The sequence below is a fragment of the Dama dama genome, chromosome 14 (genome assembly GCF_033118175.1).
Source record: "Dama dama isolate Ldn47 chromosome 14, ASM3311817v1, whole genome shotgun sequence".
NCBI lineage: Eukaryota > Metazoa > Chordata > Mammalia > Artiodactyla > Cervidae > Dama > Dama dama.
The window spans coordinates 55945525-55968237 of NC_083694.1; the positions used below are offsets into that span (position 1 = coordinate 55945525).

Below are 22713 nucleotides of genomic sequence, written 5' to 3' on the forward strand. Positions count from 1 at the left end.
AAGATCATCCAAAGATTTATATAACAAGATTTTCGAATTGTGTAATTATGGTGGTGGTGGTTTAGTGGATAAGTCGTGTCTGGCTCTTGCAGCCCCATGGACTGTAGCCCACCAGGCTCCTCTGTCCATGGGATTTTCCAGGCAAGAATACTAGGGTGGGTTGCTGTTTCCTTCTTCAGAGGATCTTCCCCACCCAGGGGTGGAACCCTGGTCTCCTGCATTGCAGGTGGATTCTTTACCCACTGAGTTACCAGAGACTGGCAAAATTGTACATGGCCTATAGAGTCAACAACAGTGAATTGTGCATAAAATATGATTCATTCATATAATGGAATATATCTAGTTTTTAGTGGCATAGTTTAATGCTATGACAGGGTTTCACCATATGGTCTTAAGGGGAAAAAAAAGAAAAAAATTGTTTATGTAATTTAATTTAACTTTTAATATTGATACATATGCATAGAAAATACTAGAAGTGAATATATCAAAATGTTAACAGGTATTATCTTTTAATGGTAGGACTTTGGTTTTTTTTTCTCCTTTGTACCTTTCTGAACGTAACTGTTATGAAATGAGTATATGTCACTCATATCATTGGGGAAGGGGTGAGCTATAGGGCTGCCGGGACTATTTTAAGCAGGAGCGGGCGCGGCACTTGCCTTCTTCCTTCCATAGTAGAGCAGCTTAGTGAATTTCTCCACGATCTGCGCAGGCGTCTCCACGCTGGGAGGAATCTCCCCGGTGAGCAGGTCCCGGGTCCCGGAGCTCAGCACTGGCCAGTCCTCGTCCGTCAGGCTGATGAGGTTGGCCACAGGCGGCTGCCTCTTGTACTTCTCCAGCTTCTTACAGTCCTGCATCAGCAGCTCGGCGATGTCAGACCCCACCATGGACTGCAAGGCAAAGAGAATCCCATTCCCTGAGCTAGAATCCCATTTGTCGCCATGCTGGTACCCCAGGCTGCAGAAGGGGGGCACCGGAGCACCCGCCTTCTTCAGGAGGAGACCCACATGTAAACACAAGACAGTCCTTTTTGCATTGTGGTAGTTGAAACTCCACCTTCATTCTCATGGCTATATTCTGCCTGTCAGGAGCCACAAAGACGACCAGCAATATGCACACTCTCATAGGTGTATTATCTGCTTGCAGTAACCCAAGAACTGAGCAATAACCAGAGGCTAGTGGAGAAAGGCAGGGAAAAGTTAGCGTTTGCACTGTGACATTGACCTCAGCAGTTTCTTTTCTTGAGGCCATTTGTTGCTTCTTTAATGTTACCTTTTATAATTATGCCCCAAGACGAATCTTCTGTCTCCCAGGAAAATTTAAATTTCAGTCCAGCCTGCACCTGCCCATCCTCCGGCCGCGGTGATACTGACCCCATTCTGCCGACAAAGGAGAACCAACAGCTGCCAGAGTAGGGCCGAGTCTCTGCCCCCCGGTGTCTCAGATTTGCGGCTCTGTGCTGCCTTCTGCTGGCAAAACGTCATGATGTCCACCTTGTGCACATCTTCCCTAGGGAGAGATTTCAAGGAGCAAAGAGTGATGGACAGACTCCAACCCCGGGCAGGACCACCAGCCCCTCCTACAGCGCGAGGGCGCTGCCTGGGCTGGGACCGAGATAGTAACAGAAACAGGACCTCCTAGGATGGGAACAGTGAGTCTGAAGTTACAGGGCAGTTGTTCCCGTATAGAACAGGAAGGGACCGCAGAGATTCTCTCATCCACTGTCTCCATTTTACAGAGGAAGAAACTGAGGCCCAGAGACCTGAAATGACTATTTGGGTGGCAGGTTAGAATACAGACTTTGAGATCAGACAACCCTGGATTTAAATCTAGCCTAAACTTCTCAGCCTACACAAGTTGCTGATCTCCTCTGAGCCTCTGCTCTTTCTGATAAAACAGGGGTGATGAAAATGTCTACCTCCAAGGCTTCCCTGGGGGTACAATGGATAAGAATCTACCTGCCCATACAAGGGACACAGGTTCAATCCCTGGTCTGGTAAGATTCCACATGCTGTGGAGCAACTACCCCATGTGCCCTAACTACTGGCCTTGGCGCTGCAACTATTGAGCCTGTGTGCCACAACTACTGAAGCCTACACGCCTAGAGCCTGTGCTCCACAAGAAGAGAAGCCACCACAGGGAGAAGCCAGTCCACTGCAACAAAAGTACCCCCGCTCCCCACCACGAGAGAAAGCCCGTGCGGAGCAACGAGGACCTAGTGCAGCTAAAGCTAATAAACAAAGTAAAATGTCTTTAAAAGTCTACCTCCAACTCAATGTCTTATAATAACCTACAGTAGAAAATAATCTGAAAAGGAACAGATTTATATATAACTGAATCACTTTGCTGCATATGTGAAACTAACACAGCATTGGAAATCAACTATACTTCTATTAAAACACTGTTTTAAAGCCTACCTCATACAAAAAGGAATTAGCCAACTGTGTAGTACATATAAAGTGCTCAATAAACAGGAATTATTATTTACTTGAGATTATTTAATGAAGTCAATCAAATGGGGATCAGTACCCTAGGTGTCCAAACACCCAACTCAGTACTCTGGGCCACATCACTACACCTGTGTGTAAAAAATGGAGACAGCAATTCATTTTTACTTGAAGGAATTGTCAAAATACCCTGGGGATTTTCTTGGAGGGGGAAGCTTCAGGATAAGGACACATCTGTATAGTTGTGATGATATAAATATAAATGCTTCAGAATGCATTATCTCACCTCTGATACCAGCGTGAACTCCTCTCCACAACAAAGAACATCCTCAATATTTATCAGAAACATGACTAGGAACTTAAAAGCAGTTCTAGCTCAATCCTGCAGAGGGCAGACTTGCACACTGTCTAGTAACTCATGCTGACTGGGTTATACATCTCTCCAGAAAAATGTTTTCCATGTGAGCAACTTGCCTGTGATTTCCCATAGGAAATCGTATTATTATTAGGTACCCAGAACATTAAAACCTCCTATCTCATAGCCTTTGTAAAATAGAACTGATTTCAGATTTTTAAACCTTTTTCTGTCTTTCAACACTCAAACTGCTTGTCAAAATGGCTCAGGCCACATCTGTCTCCAACTTGTAGCACAAAGATTCCATTCCAATGGGGACAGATATTTCCTTTCAAAGGAAGCCAAGCCCAAATCCCCAAAATGCTGATTTGGGTAGGAAGATTTTATAGGTTTCAAAAGCCCTTATTTGGCAACTTTTATGGTGATTTACCTGATCAGCGGTCCTGAGAAAGTCCTCATCTCTTCTTGTTCCTCAGAATCATTAAGAATAACCTGGAACAAAAAACTCAGGTTTGGTCTTCAAGACTATGTCCCCCTAGTGCCCCATTCCTCGGTTGAGTCCAATATCAGAACCCACAGCTGTGGTCCTAGGATGAGGCTCAATGCGTCATGGAGAAAGCAGAAAGACAAAATGAGCTCTCTAGTTGCTGGATATGAGCCAACAGCATCACAGGTAAAACATCAGTCTAGCATTACTTCTTTCAGAGGAGAGCCCACACATTCCTTCACACACACACACATGCACACACACCAATCCACAGAGTACATGGCTCAGGCCCCTCCAAGAGATTCATGGAGATGCAAGGGCTCGGGCAAAGGGGAGCCGGGAGTAACGTGCTGACATTCAGGGGACACAGAATTTTGTTTACCTCCATGCTGTGCAGTTCAACAAGGGCTGTCTGTCCATCACTGGGAGAGCTGGGACTCACACACACCAGCTGACCTCCTGGCCCAAAACTCACAGGCATGTGAGGGACATAGAACTTCATGGGTTCCTTGGGACCAGCTGCTGAGATGTCCTCTGACCAACCAATACAGGCAGACAGGGTTAGCGTTACTACCACTGCTTTGCTTTATGTAAGAAATATTCCACAGACATATTTCTTTCCAAATTTCACCTGGGACCAAGATAAGATTCTGGGTGGGTTACATAATTAGAAGAAATACATGCTCTAAGTCAGATTCAGGCCTTTAATAATATGTCAGACTATAATGCCAAATCCAACAACATATTACAAGGATTATACACCATGATCAAGTGGGATTTATCCCAGGGATGCAAGGATTCTTCAGTATATGCAAATCAATCAATGTGATATATCATATTAACAAATTAAAGAATAAAAACCATATAATCATCTCAATAGATGCAGGAAAAACTTTTGACAAAATTCAACACCCATTTATGATAAAAAAAAATTCTCCAGAAAGTGGGCATAGAGGGAACCTACTTCAACATAATAAAGGCCATACATGACAAACCCACAGCAAACATCATTCTCAATGATGAAAAACTGAAAGCATTTCCTCTAAGATCAGGGACAAGACTAGGATGCCTGTGCTCATCATTATCATTCCACATAGTTTTAGAAATCCTAGTCATGGCAATAAGAAAAGAAAAAGAAATAAAAGGAATCCAAATTGGAAAAAAAGTAAAAATATCACTGTTTGCAAATGACATGATACTAAACATAGACAATCTTAAAGAGGCCACCAGAAAACTACTGGTGCTAATCAATGAATTTGGTAAAGTTTCAGTATACAAAATTAATGCACAGAAATCTCTTGCATTCCTGTACAATAACAATGGAAGATCAGAAAGAGAAATTAAGGAAGCAATTCTATTTACCATTGCAACAAAAAGAATAAATACCTAGGAATAAACCTTCCTAAAGAGGTAAAAAACCTGTACTCAGAAAACTATAAGATACTGATGAAAGATATCAAAGACAACACAAAGAGACGGAGAGATATACCATGTTCTTGGGCTAGAAGAATCAATACTGTAAAAATGACTGTACTACCCAAAGCAATCTACAGATTCAATGCAATCCCTATCAAATAACCAATGGAATTTTTTCACAAAATTAGAACAGAAGATTTTATAATTTGTGTGGAAGCACAAAAGACCCGGAATAGCCAAAACAGTCTTGAGAAAGAAAAGCAGAGCTGGAAGAATCAGGCTTCCTAACTTTAGACTATACTACAAAGCTATAGTAATAAGACAGTATGGTACTGGCACAAAAATAGAAATATAGATCAATGGAACAGGCTAGAAAGCCCAGCAATAAACCCACACACCTACGGTTACCTAATATTTGATAATGGGGAAAAGATAATCTCTTCAATAGTGATGCTGGGAAAACTGAACAACCCATGTAAAAGAATGAAATTAAAACACTCCATAACACTATATACACAAAAATAAACAGAAAATTGGTTAAAGACCTAAATGTAAGGCCAACACTATAAAACTCTTAGATGAAAACAGGCAGAACACTCTGACATAAATCACAGCAAGAGCTTCTTTTGACCCATCTCCTAGAGTAATGAAAATAAAAACAAAAGTAAACAAGTGGGACCTAATTAAACTTAAAAGTTTTTGCACAGCAAAGGAAACCATAAACAAGGCCAAAAAAAAATAACACTTAGAATGGGAGAAAATATTTGCTAATGAAGCAACACACAAGGGACTAATCTCCAAAATATATAAACAGCTCATGTAGCTCAATATCAAAATAACAAACAATCCAATCAAAAAATGAACAAAAGACCTAAATAGACATTTCTCCAAAGAAAACAAACAGATGGCCAAGAGACACATGAAAAGATGTTCAACATCACTAATTACTAGAGAAATGCAAATCAAAATTATAGTGAGATATCACCTCACACTGGTCTGAATGCCCATCATCAGAAAAGCTACAAACAAAAAATGCTGGGGACAGTGTGGAGAAATGGGAACCCTCTTATAATGTTTGTAGGAAAGTGGATTGGTTCAGTCACTATGGAGAACAGTGTGGAGGTTCCTTAAAAAACTAAAAACAGAACTACCATATGACCGAGCAAGCCCACTCATGGGCATATACCCAGAGAAAACCATAATTCCAAAAGATACATACACCCTGATGTTTATTGCAGCACTATTTATAATAGCCCAGACATGGAAGCAACCTAAATGTTCATTGACAGAGAAATGGATAAAGAAGACATGGCACATATACACAATGGAATATTACTCAGCCATAAAGAGGAACAAAATTGTGCTATTTGCAGAGATGTGGATGGACCTAGAGACTTTCTTGCTGAGTGAAGCAAGTCAGAAAGAGAAAAACAAACATCATATATTAAGGCATATATGTAGAATCTAGAAAAATGGTACAGATGAACCTATTTGCAAAGAAGAAAGAGAGACACAGACATAGTAGGGACATCAAGGGGGGAAGGGAGCATGGGATAAATTGATGGGTTGGGATTTACATATATACACTATCAGGTATAAAATAGAAAACTAAGAGAACCTACTGTATAGCACAGGAAACTCAACTCAATGCTCTATGGTGACCTAAATGGGAAGGAAATCCAAAAAAGAGGGGATATGTGTGTATATATGGCTGATTCACTTTTCTGTACAGCAGAAAATAGCAACATTGTAAATCAACTATACTCCAATAAAAAATTAATTTTAAAAAAGAAGAATATAATGCAAGGAATTGATGGTTTGGTCCAAATGATAATGTACCAAGCCTACACTCTCAAGAGGGTGACAGGTTGGGGACTGGCTCTCAGAGCCCCGATACTCAGGGCAAATCTCCTACATCCAGACCTTTGTGACCTGCCTTCACTTTCCCAAACTGACTCTGGTCTTTACTTTCTGCCCTTGTTACCTACAATACCTCTGAGGGCCTCCTCTCCCAACCTGACGATGGCCATGGGCAGTGTTCCTTTCCAAGAATCAGCTATGATGCATTCTTCAGGACAAAAGAAAAGATGGGGAATGGAGCCAAAGCTGGCCACTCTGCCCAGGGGACCTACATATGCAAATGAGGCAGACAAAGGCTCTACTCTTGGAAATACCAGGTAAAGTTGACCTTCCAAGAGATGTGCCACTCAGCCCTCTTCTCATCAGACTCAGCCAACTCCTTTAATCACGTCAGTACCCACCAGCCTGAACTGGGCTCCAGACTGCTGAAGTCATGGGGTCATGGAGCTCAGAAGCATCTGCCATGTACTGACTGAGCTCGTAGCTGCTGGAGGTGAGACCAGACTCATGCTGCCAGAGAAGGTTGGACTCCTCCATCAGTGATGGCTGGAAGTTAAAAACAACAAGAACACATGGGAAGAATCAGAGGCACTTTCAGAGAGACAGTCCTCCAGTGTTTCTTCAAAGCAACAAAATTCAAACTTTCAAATAAATCTAATGAATGTGGACATATTGAAAGGAAAAGAAGGGATCATTCAACTGACAGTTCTAACAAGGGATTCATTTTGGCCCCATGGGTAGAGTGCATGTCCTGAGGTCAGGGGGTTTTAATTCAAATCCCAGCTTTGTTAATACCAGGCTCTGTGACCTTGAACAAGTGACGCAGACTCTCTAAGTTCAGTACCTTCATTTGTAATGTAGATAATCATACCTATCTTATATAGTTCAAGTACTTACCGCTTGCATTCATTCACCAACTGTTTAATGAGCGCTTACTATGCTCCAGGTGCAATGCTTTCCCTTAGGATACAGGTATAAAAGAACTTCCCTGGTGGTTCAGGGGCTAAGATTCTGTGCTCCCAATACAAGGGGCCCAGGTTCAATCCCTGGTCAGGGAACTAGATCCCCCATGATGCAGCTAAAAATTTGCACACCACAACTAAAAAATTCCACATGCTGCAACTAAAAAAAAATCCTGCATGTTGCAATGAAGATGCATGCCGCAACTAAGACCCAGTAGAGCCAAATAAATAAATATTTTTTAAAAAAGAAATTCACAGAACTTATACTCTGGGAGGATTGTAAAACAGATGCAAACAATGGATACAAAGCTCTTTGTCCACATTGTAAAGTACTGTACTCATATATGACTGCTGTTATTGTGTTGTTGTTACTGTTAGTCCTAATAGGTGCCCAGCCCTGTTAAGTATTAGGTATACAGAAGAAACTGTTCCCCCAAATCATACAAATCTAATCAGGGATAGAAGATTAATACAAGACTGTCAAAAATTAAGACCTTGTCTCTTGTAACTTTTCCATAAGTCTAAAGTTATTCCAAAATTGAAAGTTTAAAAACTTCAGGAGTTCCATTTCATAGCCCAACTGGTACACACAGTAAGATTTCAGAAGAGAGAAATGGAAGAGTCAAGAAAGGTTTCACATTCTGCTTTTCATACCCAAATTAAAAGATGCTAGCAACTTCCCACTTCCTGAGTAAACCAAATTGCTAGTCCACTGGGGTACCAGTAACATTTCTTTTCTTCCCCACCTTGGAGTGACTTGGGTGATATTTTCTGACAGCTAACTTGGCAAAAGAAAAAAGAAAAATGCAAAAGAGCTCGATAAGGTCCCCAGACCCAGAAGATTGGAACAGGATACAGGGAAAGGAGGACGTGGGCATGGAGGCTCTGCCAAGAGGGGAGGAATGGTACCCCTTAGACTGCTGGCACCAGGGACCCCCACCCCCAGGGCCCTGCCCTGCCACTGCTGATGATGTCAGCGGAGATGCCCTGTCACAGACCACCAGCCCTGTGTCACTTCAGGTTACCTTGTTTTTCTCGGCCCCAGTCAGCGGACTCTCCGTGAACAGGTCCCCGGGCCTCTCCTGTCCAGAGTTAGAAGCAGGACTGTCTTTATAAGGATTCCGACTCTTAGATCTGCAGCAAAATGACAGGAGCATGTGAGAGGGGGTCCAGGGCAGGCCAGCAAGGCTGAGCTGCTCTGTACTGGAGGCTGCTCTGCCGCAAAGTGTGGGCAGGTGTCGGATTGGCCCATGTGCCGCAGGGAAAAGCCTTGTCCTCCCTTGTGCTGCCACAGTCTATTAAACCAGAAAAACAGGAACTCCCGGGGTTCATAGTACAGTTAGTTACTAGAAGTGGCCCCAAACTCTGCAGAGAAGGCTGGGTCTCTGTGGCCTGGCATCCCAGAATGACTTAAATCAGAGCAGGTGGGTTGGTGAGTTTCAGGCAGGGGAAAGGCCTCAGGGTACCAGACAGGTACATGTACAAAATGCTCTTCCCTGATCTTCTCATCCCGGGGGAGAGACCATTCTTAGGGCACAGGACTGGGCAGAGGAGAAGCACCCCATCCTCAGGCAGGATACAATCATGAGAACTTCTGCAAGGCCACATCTGTCCCAAGGCCAACATAGAATTAAGGCCCTCCTTCAAGATGGACCTCAAGTAACCTCACAGGTTTGGGGACTTAGGCAGGTTTGGGGAACTGCTGCTCAGAATTAAGAATCCCTCCTTCCAGGGTCCATGAGAACAGCTGGCTCGGGCCAGCCTGAGCTCCATCCCTGCGGCCAGAACAAAAGCAAACAGGCTTCTGAAGATGAGGGACCAGTACCAGATGACATCAGGTTTGCCAAATATAGTCTGAGTTGCCAGCCTCTCCTTTCACACTTACTGGAACTGGGTCTCCCTATTTGTTCCAAAGGGACTATTGTGGTTTTCATGTTGATGATCATTGAGGTACTTTTGATCTCGATGATCTTCCTGCCAGATATAAGGACTCCCTTGCCTTGGCACTGCACCCTCAGAGAAAACAAAACAAAGACAGGTCACTTCCTATTCCTAAAAGTTTGGAGATACTAGCAAGTTGTAAAGCTGGGTTATTGGAGCATGGCAGGTATAAAGACATACAGTCATCCTTCTGTATGCTTTAGGAGATTGGTTTCAGGACCTGGGAAAGTTAAATTCCCTTATATGTTAATAAAATGGTGTAATATTTGCATATAATCTATGCATGTCCTCCATAAACTTCAAATCATCTCTATATGACTTCTAATACTAATAATACCATATGCATGCATGCATGCATGCTAAGTCGCTTCAGTTGTGTCCGACTCTGTGCGACCCCATGGATAGCAGCCCACCAGGCTCCTCCATCCAGCGGATTCTCCAGGCCAGAATACTGGAGTGGGTTGCCATATAAACGCTATGCAAATAGTTGTAAATACAACATAGGTGCTATGTAAATAGTTGCCAACAAACAACAAATTCAAGTTTCAAGTTTTGGAATTTTCTTTTTTTCAAATATTTTCGATCATCAGTTGGAGGCAGACCTGCAGATTCAGAGGGCTGACTATATTTGCCAAATTGAATAAAGTTGGTACGTGAAAGCCAAGAGTGTAAGTCTGTAAGATGAACCTCAGTCTTCTCTGAACCAATCAGCATGACTGTATAGGATGGTGCAATCGTGGGGATCCTGTGTGTGTGTGTGTGTGTGTGTGTGTGTGTGTGTGTGTGTGTGTGTATGTTTGTGTTTTCATTACTGAAACAGATTTTTCTCTTTGCTAGCAGGTCAGAAGCTGCCATTAACACATATCTAAATCCTTACTATTGGTATAGGGTATAAATTCCTTTTTTCACAAATCTGCCACTCTGTGATGGTCAGACTCACTACAGCCCAGCCACACACTTGATGACTTCACTGTCAAGAACTGACTTCACTGTTACTTGGTCAGGGAGAGACTATAATCTTGATTATAATGAGGAGTAGGAAAAAAAAAATGGATGAAGTACAAACTATCCATAACACCAATAACATAACAGTTTCAGTACCATCAACTACACCTACATGTACCAAGAAAAATGACTCTTTTCTATCTCTTCTCAAGACATCTAGCAGCAGTGTGTTTGCTGTGGCCTCATCTGACCAAGAAAGAAGCAGGTGGGGCTGAGACGGAGTCGGGGTGGAGGCCTAGGATGAGGCCCCGAGCATGGCCCTTTTGGCCTCTGCCTTGTCATACCAGTGGTACCATCCCAAAGGCTTCTTGGAGATTATTCCATACCTCTTTCTTCCTGAAGCTGCTGTGGGTGTCCATGGTAGTAATAACTTCCATAAGCATATTCTTCCCTTAGGGCTGGAAAGTAATAGTTCTGATAGAGATCCTCAATGCCCCACCTAAAGAATAACAAAGAAAGCCACTCACTGAAGGATGAGCGTAGCAAAGAGAAAAACCAATGGAGAGCAACTTTCCCAGTGGTCCAGTGGCTAAGACTCCATGATCCCAATGCAGGGAACCTGGGATGATCCGGGTCAGTGAACTAGACCCCACATGCTCCGGCTAAAGATTACACATACTGCAACAAAGATCAAATATCCTAAGTGCCACAACTAAGAGCCGGAACAGCCAAATAAATAAATGATTTTTTTTTAAGAAAAACAAGGAGGGACTTGACAAACAAAACAATTTCAGAGGACAAAACTGTGATACCCATCTAGAATCTGCTCTAAAGCTATGGTTCATCCTACAACCAAAAATCTAGAATTGGAGCAGGAATAGGATCATTGTGTCAGAACAAGGCTGCAATTTTTACAGTAAAACCACAGCCAAGTGTCTCTTCTCCTTCCTCATGATCCCTCTTACTCCTCAAATACACACATTCAACAAAACGAAATATTATCTAAGAAAACCCTGACCTGATATCACCTTAGGAAACCCCTTCCCAAGATAACTGTGTAAAGTACCCAGTCAGTCAGTCATTTCAGTCGCTCAGTCGTGTCCGACTCTTTGCGACCCCATGAATCGCAGCACGCCAGGCCTCCCTGTCCATCACAAACTCCCAGAGTTTACTCAAACCCATGCCCATTGAGTCGCTGATGCCATCCAGCCATCTCATCCTCTGTCGTCCCCTTCTCCTCCTGCCCCCAATCCCTCCAAGCATCAGGGTCTTTTCCAATGAGTCAACTCTTCCCATCAGGTGGCCAAAGTACTGGAGTTTCAGCTTCAGCATCAGTCCTTACAATGAACACCCAGGACTGATCTCCTTTAGGATGGACTGGTTGGATCTCCTTGCAGTCCAAGGGACGCTTAAGAGTCTTCTCCAACACCATAGTTCAAAAGCATCAATTTTTCGGCGCTCAGCTTTCCTCACAGTCCAACTCTCACATCCATACATGACCACTAGAAAAACCATAGCCTTGACTAAATGGACCTTTGTTGGCAAAGTAATGTCTCTGCTTTTTAATATGCTATCTAGGTTGGTCATAACTTTCCTTACAAGGAGTAAGCATCTTTTAATTTCATGGCTGCAATCACCATCTGCAGTGATTTTGGAGCCCCCCAAAATAAAGTCAGCCACTGTTTCCACTGTCTCCCCATCTATTTCCCATGAAGTGATGGGACCAGATGCCATGATCTTAGTTTTCTGAATGTTGAGCTTTAAGCCAACTTTTTCACTCTCCTCTTTCACTTTCATCAAGAGGCTTTTTAGTTCCTCTTTACTTTCTGCCATAAGGGTGGTGTCATCTGCATATCTGAGGTTATTGATATTTCTCCCGGCAATCTTGATTCCAGCTTGTCCTTCTTCCAGCCCAGTGTTTCTCATGATGTACTCTGCATATAAGTTAAATAAGCAGGGTGACAATATACAGCCTTTTCCTATATGGAACCAGTCTGTTGTTCCATGTCCAGTTCTAACTGTTGCTTCCTGACCTGCATACAGGTTTCTCAAGAGGCAGGTCAGGTGGTCTGGTATTCCCACCACTGTAATTCCCATGCATATTATAGATGGAAATGAGATGGAAAAGTCAAATTGGACCATCTTAAATCTGCTTGCTGTTATTGCCTCTACCCTTAACAGACTTTCCTTCAAGAATTCAACACTATTTTTATCAATTAATAATTCTTTACTATTTCATAGGGACAGAATTCTTTATAATAACTGTCATAATTTCAACCTTAAACCTAGAGGCAGGAAAATATCATCTCACCTGAAAAAGCTAAAGTAAAAAATAGATGGCTTGCAACATTCCATAAAATATGAAGGCCAGGAGTAAAAACTCCAGATTCTCCCAGAATCACCTCACAGAGACCTTTTCATTCTGAACTTGGAGACTACAAGCTTCTATCCACTTTCTGATTTTTTTAAGTTTCCATTCATTCACTCAATGTATATATTTTCTGTGTAGGCATCACACTGTAGGTGCTGTTCTAGGCACTAGGACTCTCATGTAGCTGATGGGTTCGGTGCTAACCCTGGGTTAGAGTCATCAAAGAGGATAAGGAACTTTTTATAGACATCCATAGGAAAAGCTTTTCCATAGTCTACAAATCCTGCCTTTTGTGATCCCAGAGTAAGAGGGTCTCATCTGCCATCTTGAATTTCACCGTTCTTTCTACTCTCTCCTCTGCCCCCAACACCCAATCGCATTGTGATGGCTTCTTAAGAAGCTCCCCTAGGGACTAATAAAGGGAAATAAACTATATTTTCAGTCACCAAAATCCAGCCTGGGAGAGGAAAGGGTTTAGCTAAGTCAGTGTAGGAGGAGGAGGAAAAGGAAGAAGAAAAATAAAAGGAAAAGGAAGACGGAAAAGAACAATCTGTTCATAAGCATTTGGGAGAGCTGGGTCAAGTCCAAGCTCTAAACTCATACCTTGAATACAATTGACTGGGATAACTGCCTTCATAGTAGTCAACCCCAGACACAGGTGGATGCCATTCCCCAGGACTGACTGCATAGTGAGGCTCCTGGTGGTCTGCCCTGGGGTCCTGCTGTGGCTGGGGGCTCCTGCCCAAGTCTTGCCTTTGATGGACCCTCTCTCCATCGTGCCAAGAGTGAGGAATAGGCCGATAGTATCTATCTCTCCGAAGCCCTCGGTCTGGATCCTTTGATGGTGCTGGGGGCCTCCCTGATGGCTGAGGCAGCCACTGGGGAATCCAAGGTTCCATCCTAGATCTTCTGAATTTCTCTAGTGTTTTGAGTCAGCTGTGTAGTTATTTTATCCTCCTGCCAGACAAAACAAAAACAAAACAAATTATCATTTTAGGCCTATATCCAAGCATGATGCTTAATTAGGTTTTGTGAAAGAAGCACCGATGGTCCTCAGAAATCTTCTATCTAAAACAAACCACACAGGCATTGAGACAGAGATGTCTGAAAAAATCGCAAGCAGATACTTGAAATAAATAACAGGCTAGACAATTAAACTGAGCTTGTTATAAAAATTTAGAAGTATATTTGGAGCAACAATAGATGTGGGAGGCCGGGGAGAGAGAACAATAATAGATGAAACTCCAAAACACAATCAAAGTATTCCAATTAAAGACATGTGTGCTCACCTATTCCACCAACAAATAGTCATTCAGGAGGCGCAATGTTGTCATAGAAATAAAGTGGGCTTTAGACAGAGCTAGACACAGTTCAGATCCTAACGCTGAACTTCCCTGGAGGTAAAGTGGATAAGAATCTGCCTGCCAGTGCTGGAAACAAAAGAGACACGGGTTCAACCCCTGGGTGGGGAAGATCCCCTGGAGAAGGGCATGGCAACCCATGCCAGTATTCTCGCCCGGGAAGTCCTGTGGACAGAGGAGCCTGGCGGGCCACAGCCCATTGGATCACAAAGAGTCGGACACAACTGAAGTTACTTAGCACACCAGGACGATCTCACATGCCAAGGAGTAGTTAAAGCCTGTGAGCCACAACTACTGAGCCCGCACACCACAACCACTGGAGCCCTTATACTCTAGGGCCCGAGAGCCACGACTAATGAGCCCCTGTGGCACAACTACTGAAACCCATGTACCCTAGAGCCCACATGTTGGAACTACTGAAGCCTGTCCACCTATAGCCTGTGCTCCACAAGGGAAGCCACCGCAATGAGAAGCCCATGGATGGTAACTAGAGAGTAGTCCCCACTCTCCAAAACTAGAGGAAGCCGGCATGCAGCCACAAAGACCCAGCACGACCAAAAAAAATAAATAAATACATTATTTTTTAATTTAAAAAAAAATCCTGACTTTGCCCCTTATTAGCGAGTTAAATTTTTCCAGCCTTAATGTCCATACCCATAAAATGAGGACTATAATAATTAGCTGACTGGGTCACTGTCAGAGTTAGAGATACTTATGTAAAGTGCTGAACACTATGCCTGGTATACATTAGTGGTTCAATAAATAACAGTGTTATCAGAGATAGAGATTAGCATATTGTGAGTAGCTGAAAAGATTTCCTAAATAAAAAGAAGCTTAGGGACTTTCCTGGTGGTCCAGTGGTGAAGAATTCTTCTGCCAATGCCAGGGACACAGGTTTGATTGCTGGTCCAGAAAGAACCCACATGCCTCAGGGCAACTAAGCCCATGTGCCACAACTACTGAAGCCTGCTTGTTCTGGAACCCGCGCCTACAACAAAGATCCCACATGCCACAGCTACGACCCAACATGGCCAAATAAATAGATGTTTAAAAAGAAGAAGAAGAAGCTTAAAGTGACTTCAAGAGACATCTTTTCTAAATCCTTAAAGTCTTAGAGAACTGTGCTCTATAACTTGCCCATGCCTGCCCCTCCTCCAAGGGAGGTGAGGAGACGCAGGGTTTGGGATTGCTTCAGTGACAAACTAGAGAGCCATGTCTCAGTAATCTTCCTGCCTGGAGATTTTAAAACCTGGAAGTCACCCCAGGATCAAACTGGTTTTCCCCATTTATTCTTCGAAATGGGACATAGCTCCCAAGGACGAGTTACCCTCCAAGCTTCTCTGCTTGTATCACAGAGCAGCACCGGCACCCAGCTGCCTCCAGAGAAAAGTACCCATCACCCCTTAGAGCTGCTCAGGAGTCTCCTGTTGTCAGGAGTATACACGGCTCCATCAGACCCCATGCTCCTTCTCCCTTGGGAACTACGTTAGGTTGAAAAGTTCTGATCGGATCCACAACTTGCTCCTACTCCTGAAACTCCCAGCCCAATATAAGAATGAATATCAGAAGCAAAGGTCAAAGTGTGTGTGTGTTGAAATCAAGATGTCACTCTGCTCCAATGCTGCGGAGCCAGGGTCCACAGCTATGAGCAGAGAGCTGTAAGCAGAATGCACCAGAAGAACAAGGCGTAGAAGTGCCTTCTACCTCCAGAACAATCACAGCTCAGGAAAACTTGCACCTTCCTTACCATGTCAGCTTACTTCCTTGAAAAAGTCAGATGTAACGAGAGCCTTTTCCAGAAAACCCAGCTAAGGCCAAATGCCCCAGACACAGTGAAAGGCTACCTGTGTCTTTCCTGAAGGCCTATGGAATTTGAAAGCATTTGGACACAAGGAAACTCAACAAGAAGAAAGCCTCAGGATTTCCCTGGTGGTCCAGTGGTTAAGACTTCGCCTTCCAATGCAGGGGGTGTGGGTTCAATCCCTGGTCAGGTAGCTAAGAGCCCACATGCCTTATGGCCAGAAAACCAAAACATAAAACAGGAACAACACTGAAACAAATTTATAGATAAAAACTTTTAAAATGGTCCACATCAAAAAAAGTTATCTATTAAATAAAAAGAAGATGAAAGCCTCTTCCACCTCATCCCCAGATATTTTCACTAGACAGCCCTTCTCTGACTGCAAAGACACATTACCCACTCCCTTTGCCAAAGTCAGCTACAGTTGATTACTGTTGCCAATATATCAATTCCAGCAAGCTAGGGCTCAGGTTACAATTAAGGACCCCAAGTGAAAAGCACTTAAGATACTTCAAATGAAGGCATTACATGCACAGGGACAAGTCATACTCACGCATCCACATAAATGACCTTCCCTGGCCCCACTAAGATCAATATTGCCTTTCCTAATTTGACCAGCACAGCAAGCACAGCCCAGACAAAGCCCACAAGGGCGCTAGCGTCCCCACACACCTGCTCTGACAGCCGCCACCTTCCCTTCGCACGCTCCCGGAGTGTCTTCTCCCCTCCTAGACACTGTCAAAGTCCAGGTGCCACATCTACCAAGACCTACCTGGCTCTCAGATCTACAGCCTGTCAGCTACCTTTGCAGCTGCCCAGCCTCCATGCGCTGATTCACGAGGGCAAAGTACAGCCCAGCTCCCTCCTTCGTCCAGACCCGGCTCGGCGTGTTTGCCCAGAACCCAGTCAGAGGCTGCTGCTTCCGTTTGCCTGGTAGTGGGCTGAGCCAGGTTCCTGCACATGGGAAAGAATCCAAACCTGCACAGCAAAGAACAGAGACCCCGAGGAGAGGAAGTGCAGAAAGCCCAGAGGCAGCCTGGCCTGGGGGGAAGAGCGCCACCTATGGCTTGTTAACTCCTCTCTGGGCCACGGGCGGCTCTATTGCTCAACCTCTGTTTCTTCTCTGAAAGAAGAATAACAAGGTGGGTTTTCCCAAGTGGCTTAGTGGTAAGGAATTCGCCTGCCAATGCAGGAGACTCAGGAGACGTGGGCTTGAACCCTGGGTCGGGTAGATCCCTTGAAAGAGGAATAACAATACTTAACTCAGGAGGGTCATCATGAGGACCACAGGCTGACTTCAGAGATATTGTGAGTTCAATTCCAGACCACTGAAATATAATGAGTCATATGAATCTGTTGGTTTCCCAATGCATATAAAAGTTCTGTTGTACATGATGCTATAGCCAACTGTGTGCAATAGCTGTATGTCTAAAAAAAAAAAAAAAAAAGTAGGACTTCCCTGGTGATCCAGTGGTTGGTAATCCACCTGCCAATGCAGGGAACACAGGTTTGATCCCTGGTCTGGAAGAGTCTACAGGCCATGGGATGACTAAGCCCATGTGCCACAACCCCTGACCCTGCACCCTAGATCCCATGCTCTGCAACAAGAGAAGCCACTGCAATGAGAAGCCTGCTCGCTGCAACTAGAGAAAGCCCATGTGCAGCAAAACATAAAAAGAGCAAAACACAAAAAAAGACCCAGTGCAGCCAAACATAAACAAATAATTTTTTTTAATGTATATACCTTAATTTTAAAATCCTTGGGGACTTCTCTTGTGGCCCAGTGGTGAAGAATCTGCCTTCCAAGGCAGCGGACACGCATTTGATCCCTGGTTGGGGAACTAAGATCCCACATGCCACAGGGCAATTAAACCCACAACTACTGAGCCCTCGAGCCACAACTAGGTGCTGACACAGCCAACCACAAACAAATAAATGAATATAAAATACTCTATTGCTAAATATTGCCAAAACAATTACAATAGTAATGTCAAACATCACTGATCACAGATCACCATAATAAATATGATCACAATGGGAAAATCTGAACTACTGCCAGCGTACAAAATGAAAAAGAAAACTAAAGAAATATTGCCAGAATTACCAAAATGTGGCGTGGAGACACAAAGTGAGCAAGTGCTATTGGGAAGGTGGTGCCGTGAGACTTGCTCAATGCAGTTTTGCCCCAAGACTTCAGGTTGTAAAACAACACAATAAAGTGGAGCGATATAAAATGAGGTATGCCTTTAAATGTTGGTAATGATATATAATTATGTATGCTTTATAAATAAGTATTATCTTTTCGTTTCAAAGGAAATGAGCTAAGTCTACTGGCTGAGGTAGGCAGAGTACACCCTGTGTGTGTTAGTTGCTCACTCGTGTCCGACTCTTTGTGACCCCATGGACTGTAGCCCACCCAGCCCCTCTGTCCATGGGATTTCCCAGGCAAGAATACTGGAGTGGGTTGCCATTTCCTTCTCCATGGGATTTTCCCAACCCAGAGACCGAACCCAGGTCTCCTGCATTGCAGGCAAATTCTTTACCATCTGAGCCACTGGAGCACCCCCAGAGTATTCACTGGTGGGTAGTAAATGCCTGGTTTAGGTTTTTCTCATTCAAATTTCTCTCCATTGGATTCTGATTGTGCATCAATTGTGTTATCTAGATGGAAGGCAAATTTAAATGCTCAATACTGAATTGAAGGCACTGAGAAGTTTCTATTACAACAAGAACATAATTTCTCTTGTTTGAAAAATAAATTTCTTCAGGTGAACACAAAGAAGCTCATGTCTACTTTTGAACTAATATTTTAAAATTTAGCAAATCATCATGCTGTCTACCTTAAATTTGTACAATGTTATACATCAATTATATCTCAAAAGAGCTGGGAGAAAATACAAATCAAACTCAGAATTTGCTCTAAAAAGGCTCAGATGTTTATCCTTTCTTTCAACAAACACTTATTGAGTGCTTATTGTGTGCCAGGATTTGACACACATAAATATGAAGGACACGAGTCCTTGTCCTTGCTCAAAAATCTATGAGCAAATTAACCTGTCATTCTGTTTATTAGTCCAGGGAAGGCCTGGACTAATGGTCCATGGTTGATCACACGATCAGATAGGCTAAGGTACCTAAGCTATAAGATTATGACACAGAGGATTTCCATGGTGGTCCAGTGGTTGAGAAGTCATCTTGCAAGGCAGGAAACAAGGGTTCAATTGCTGGTTAGGGAAGTGAGATCCCACAGGTCACGGAGCAACTGAGCCCACACATTCTGGACCCGAATGCCACAACTAGGGAGTCCGTGCACCACAAGGAAGATCCTACATGCTGAAACCAAGACCTGACAGAGCCTAATTCATTAATTAATTTTTTAAGAAAAAGCTTTGGCCACAGCCCTTCAACTGACTCCGAGGACATGACAGCTGAATGTAGAATTCTCTGACTCTGGGTCGTGGTTTCTTACCCCACTGGTGGGCTTTGAGGCTTGGCTCACTAATAACCGCACTGTCATTTTTAATCCTCCAGGGAAGAGGTACTGGAAAAGGACACACACAATGACCACAGGAATCAGAATATGGTTGATTACAACACAGGCTCAGATGTCAAATTATGTGTCCCAATATCTCACAATAACATCTCTTTTGGCTTATAACATGATGTTAGCTCTGCCCCCAAGGGCTTCCCTGGTAGCTCAGCTGGTAAAGCATCTGCCTGCAATGCAGGAGACCCCAGTTCAATTCCTGGGTCAAGAAGACCCCCTGGAGAAGGTCTAGGCTACCCACTCCAGTATTCTTGGGCTTCCCTGGTGGCCCAGACAGTAAAGAATACTCCTGCAACGCGGGAGACTTGGCTTAGATCCCTGGGTTGGGAAGATCCCCTGGAGGAGGGCATGGCAACCCACTCCAGTATTCTTGTCTGGAGAATCCCCAAGGACAGAGGTGCCTAGAGGGCTAAGTCCATGGGGTCGCAAAGAATTGGACATGACCGAGCGGCTAAGCACAGCACAGCACAGCCCTGCCCTATAACACAGCTCTGTCACTGAAAATGTTGACTTTGGAAGACCTTACAGGTTATTTTAGCAACTTCATTTGGTTGGTGATAAAACCAGATCCAGAGAGATAAAGTGATTTAGTCAACATCACAAAGCTAGCTAGAAGCCCAGTTAAGATGATCTAGATGTACTGGACTTGTCTTGCATTGGGCTTACCAAAGTGTGATTATTAATTATTCAAGAATTATGTGAGCCAACAGTAAAACTGTCGATAATTTGAAATCCACCACAGTGGGAGTATTTACAGCACAGAAACTGGCAAGTGCTGCAAAACCAGGTTGTTGTTGTTTTCAGATAATCACTTTCCCAGCACAATGATTACAACTCCTAACTCCTATTCCAGTGTTCTTTCAACCACAGAATTGTCATTGTTTCCAGCTTTCATCTCACACATCTGGGTTAAACATCTAGCCCCGTTATTGCAAATGCTCCTTTTGTGACATCCCAAAGCATCTCCAGTCATCTCAAGAGCTATTATGAAACTCTTCAAATACTCACCAACCAAAATTAATTTTAATTAGCTTTAATTATTTTATATCGACATATGGCATACCACAGTTATATGGGTCATGAAATGAGACAGATTGTATGGGGTTTCAGCACTCCAAAAGGTTTGGGATTTATCAGTCCCTGCCTTTCCTAGCCCCGTAAATCAACAGTTACTAAGTCTTTCAACCTGGCAGCTCAAGTCTTCCTGGTTTCTAACAAAATTCACTCAGTTTGACAGTACATTAGCAGCTCATCCCCAACAGGAGTTGGGCTAAAATTGGTCTTGTCACCTCAAGTCCTGATCACAGTGCCCTCACATGATCCCATAGGCTCTCATATGCTGAAACAGTTATAGTCTTAACATTTTTCCCTTCCCCAAGTGTCCTGTCCTTTTGCCCAATTCCTACTCTGCATGCCAACTGTCCACTGGAACTGGAAAGAAGAGTGAAAGTGAATTCACTCAGTCGTGTCCAACTCTTTGCAACCACATGGACTGTAGCCTACCAGGCTCCTCCGTCCATGGGATTTTCCAGGCAAGAGTACTGGAGTGGGTTGCCATTTCCTTCTCCAGAGGATCTTCCCAACCCAGGGATTGAACCCGGGTCTCCTGCATTGTAGGCAGACGATTTACTGTCTGAGCCACCAGGAAAGTCAAGCCCTGGAAATGGAGCCCTGGTCAATTACCAATTGTTATGAATTTCCTTTCTCTGCCTTCCTCTCCAGATACCAGATCACTAAGAGGATCTTGCTTCAATCAGGTGCAAATACCCTAGTGTGACATCTATCTAACAAAAGCATCATCACTGCTAATAATGCAGTTAATCTCTTCCCACCGGAATAGTGCTGCTAGACGTGAACACCCACCTAGATCCAGGTCAGGTTTGCCATGAATACCTGAACACTAGGATTTAATGACTGGTGAGCTTTGCAAAGGCCAGCTCAGTAGCTGAGATATTCTCCAGGCTTGACCCCATTTCTTTACTGAAAGTAAAAATTTAGGAAACGAACTGAGAGGCCTTATGTCAACAGATGACTGGTAATTATTTGTCTGGGTAATGGGTCTATGGATGATTTCATTTTTTTCTCCTAGCTATTCGTATTTTCTAACTTTTCTACAATAAACTTATTTTCAAAGACAAAATCAACTAACATGATTTTTAATCAGTTCTATATCCAAGTGTGGTACTCTCATAGCAGTAATTAATTATTTACCCAAGTTGCTAAAATGCAGCAGTAAGTCCCCGAAGCTTCCAAGATTGGTTGGCTGTGCTGTCTGCTCTTCTGAAAAGATGATTCTGGAAGTCATACATTCACTAAACAGATCTTTATTGAACACCCACTCTATGCCCAGCATTGTCACTTGCACGGGGGACACTGAAATTAATAACATAATCCTTTCCCTAAAGAAGTTTTCAGTCCATTGAAGCAGTAGATATTGAAAAGCTGGACACAGAAAGAGGAGCCTGTGAAAGACATTAATGAAGGTGGGCTGAAAACTAGGAGAGAATGGTGTCTCAGAAGCCAGGGGAGGTGATGGCTTCAGAAATGGGACAGTCATCAACAATGCCAAATGTAGGAGAGACGTTGAAAGAGGCAACAGTGAAAGTATTCTCCCTACACTGGTTTTACCAATAAGGAGGTTTGATGATCATGACCTAAACAATTTCCTTGGAACTATAGTCAACAGTGCGAGGAATTAGATACAGAAATCACTTGTGCTGCAAATGGAAAGTAAGAAAAGGAGACAGTAAGAATTACTCTTTTGAGAAGCCTGGGTATGAAGAAAAGGGGACAATAGCCAGGACTACTATGGAGCACTCAGGATTGAAGAACTGGCTTAGCATAGACAAGATTAAAAAGGTTATATGCTGATTCGTATGGAGATTGGAGATACGGAAATGAAATACAATTACTGAAGGAATAAATCTCAAAAGAGGCTGATTGCATTGAAGTATAGAAATAACGTTAAGCCTAGCTAAGAGAAAGGGCATTTCTTCCTCCAAGAAAGAGATAAAGTCGGTGAAGATAGGCTTGGATGGAGGCAAGTCTGTTCAAAAAGGGACTGGGTACTAAGACTTCTCTGCAGAGTAGACTGCTAGAGATCAAAGTGAGCTTTTAGTGATAAACTTGAGAAATGTGGTGATGGTTTGGATTGTCCAATGTGGAAAACAAGAGTGGGCTTTACCCAGGAACATGTCCTCAGAGGAACCAGTAGGCAGGA

General features: G+C 43.4%; 1 protein-coding gene across 6 annotated transcripts in view; it reads right to left on the reverse strand.

The window, feature by feature from the left end:
• The window catches only part of SEC16B (SEC16 homolog B, endoplasmic reticulum export factor), a 63042-nt gene that overhangs the window by 29616 nt on the left and 10713 nt on the right, over window positions 1-22713 (reverse strand). For 2 of the 6 annotated variants that reach the window (XM_061160786.1, XM_061160782.1), the window contains exons 1-10: window positions 16619-16775; window positions 13388-13741; window positions 10800-10912; window positions 9413-9542; window positions 8553-8661; window positions 6967-7111; window positions 3672-3823; window positions 3233-3294; window positions 1374-1509; window positions 660-890 (exon numbers count right to left, since the gene is read on the reverse strand). In XM_061160786.1, coding sequence (XP_061016769.1) covers window positions 660-890; window positions 1374-1509; window positions 3233-3294; window positions 3672-3823; window positions 6967-7111; window positions 8553-8661; window positions 9413-9542; window positions 10800-10912; window positions 13388-13683 — 1374 coding nt within the window. In that variant the 5' untranslated portion in view covers window positions 13684-13741; window positions 16619-16775. Of the gene's footprint in view, window positions 1-659; window positions 891-1373; window positions 1510-3232; window positions 3295-3671; window positions 3824-6966; window positions 7112-8552; window positions 8662-9412; window positions 9543-10799; window positions 10913-13387; window positions 13742-16618; window positions 16924-22713 lie in introns of those variants that run through there. The other 4 variants (XM_061160783.1, XM_061160785.1, XM_061160784.1 and 1 more) reach the window with 4 other exon arrangements.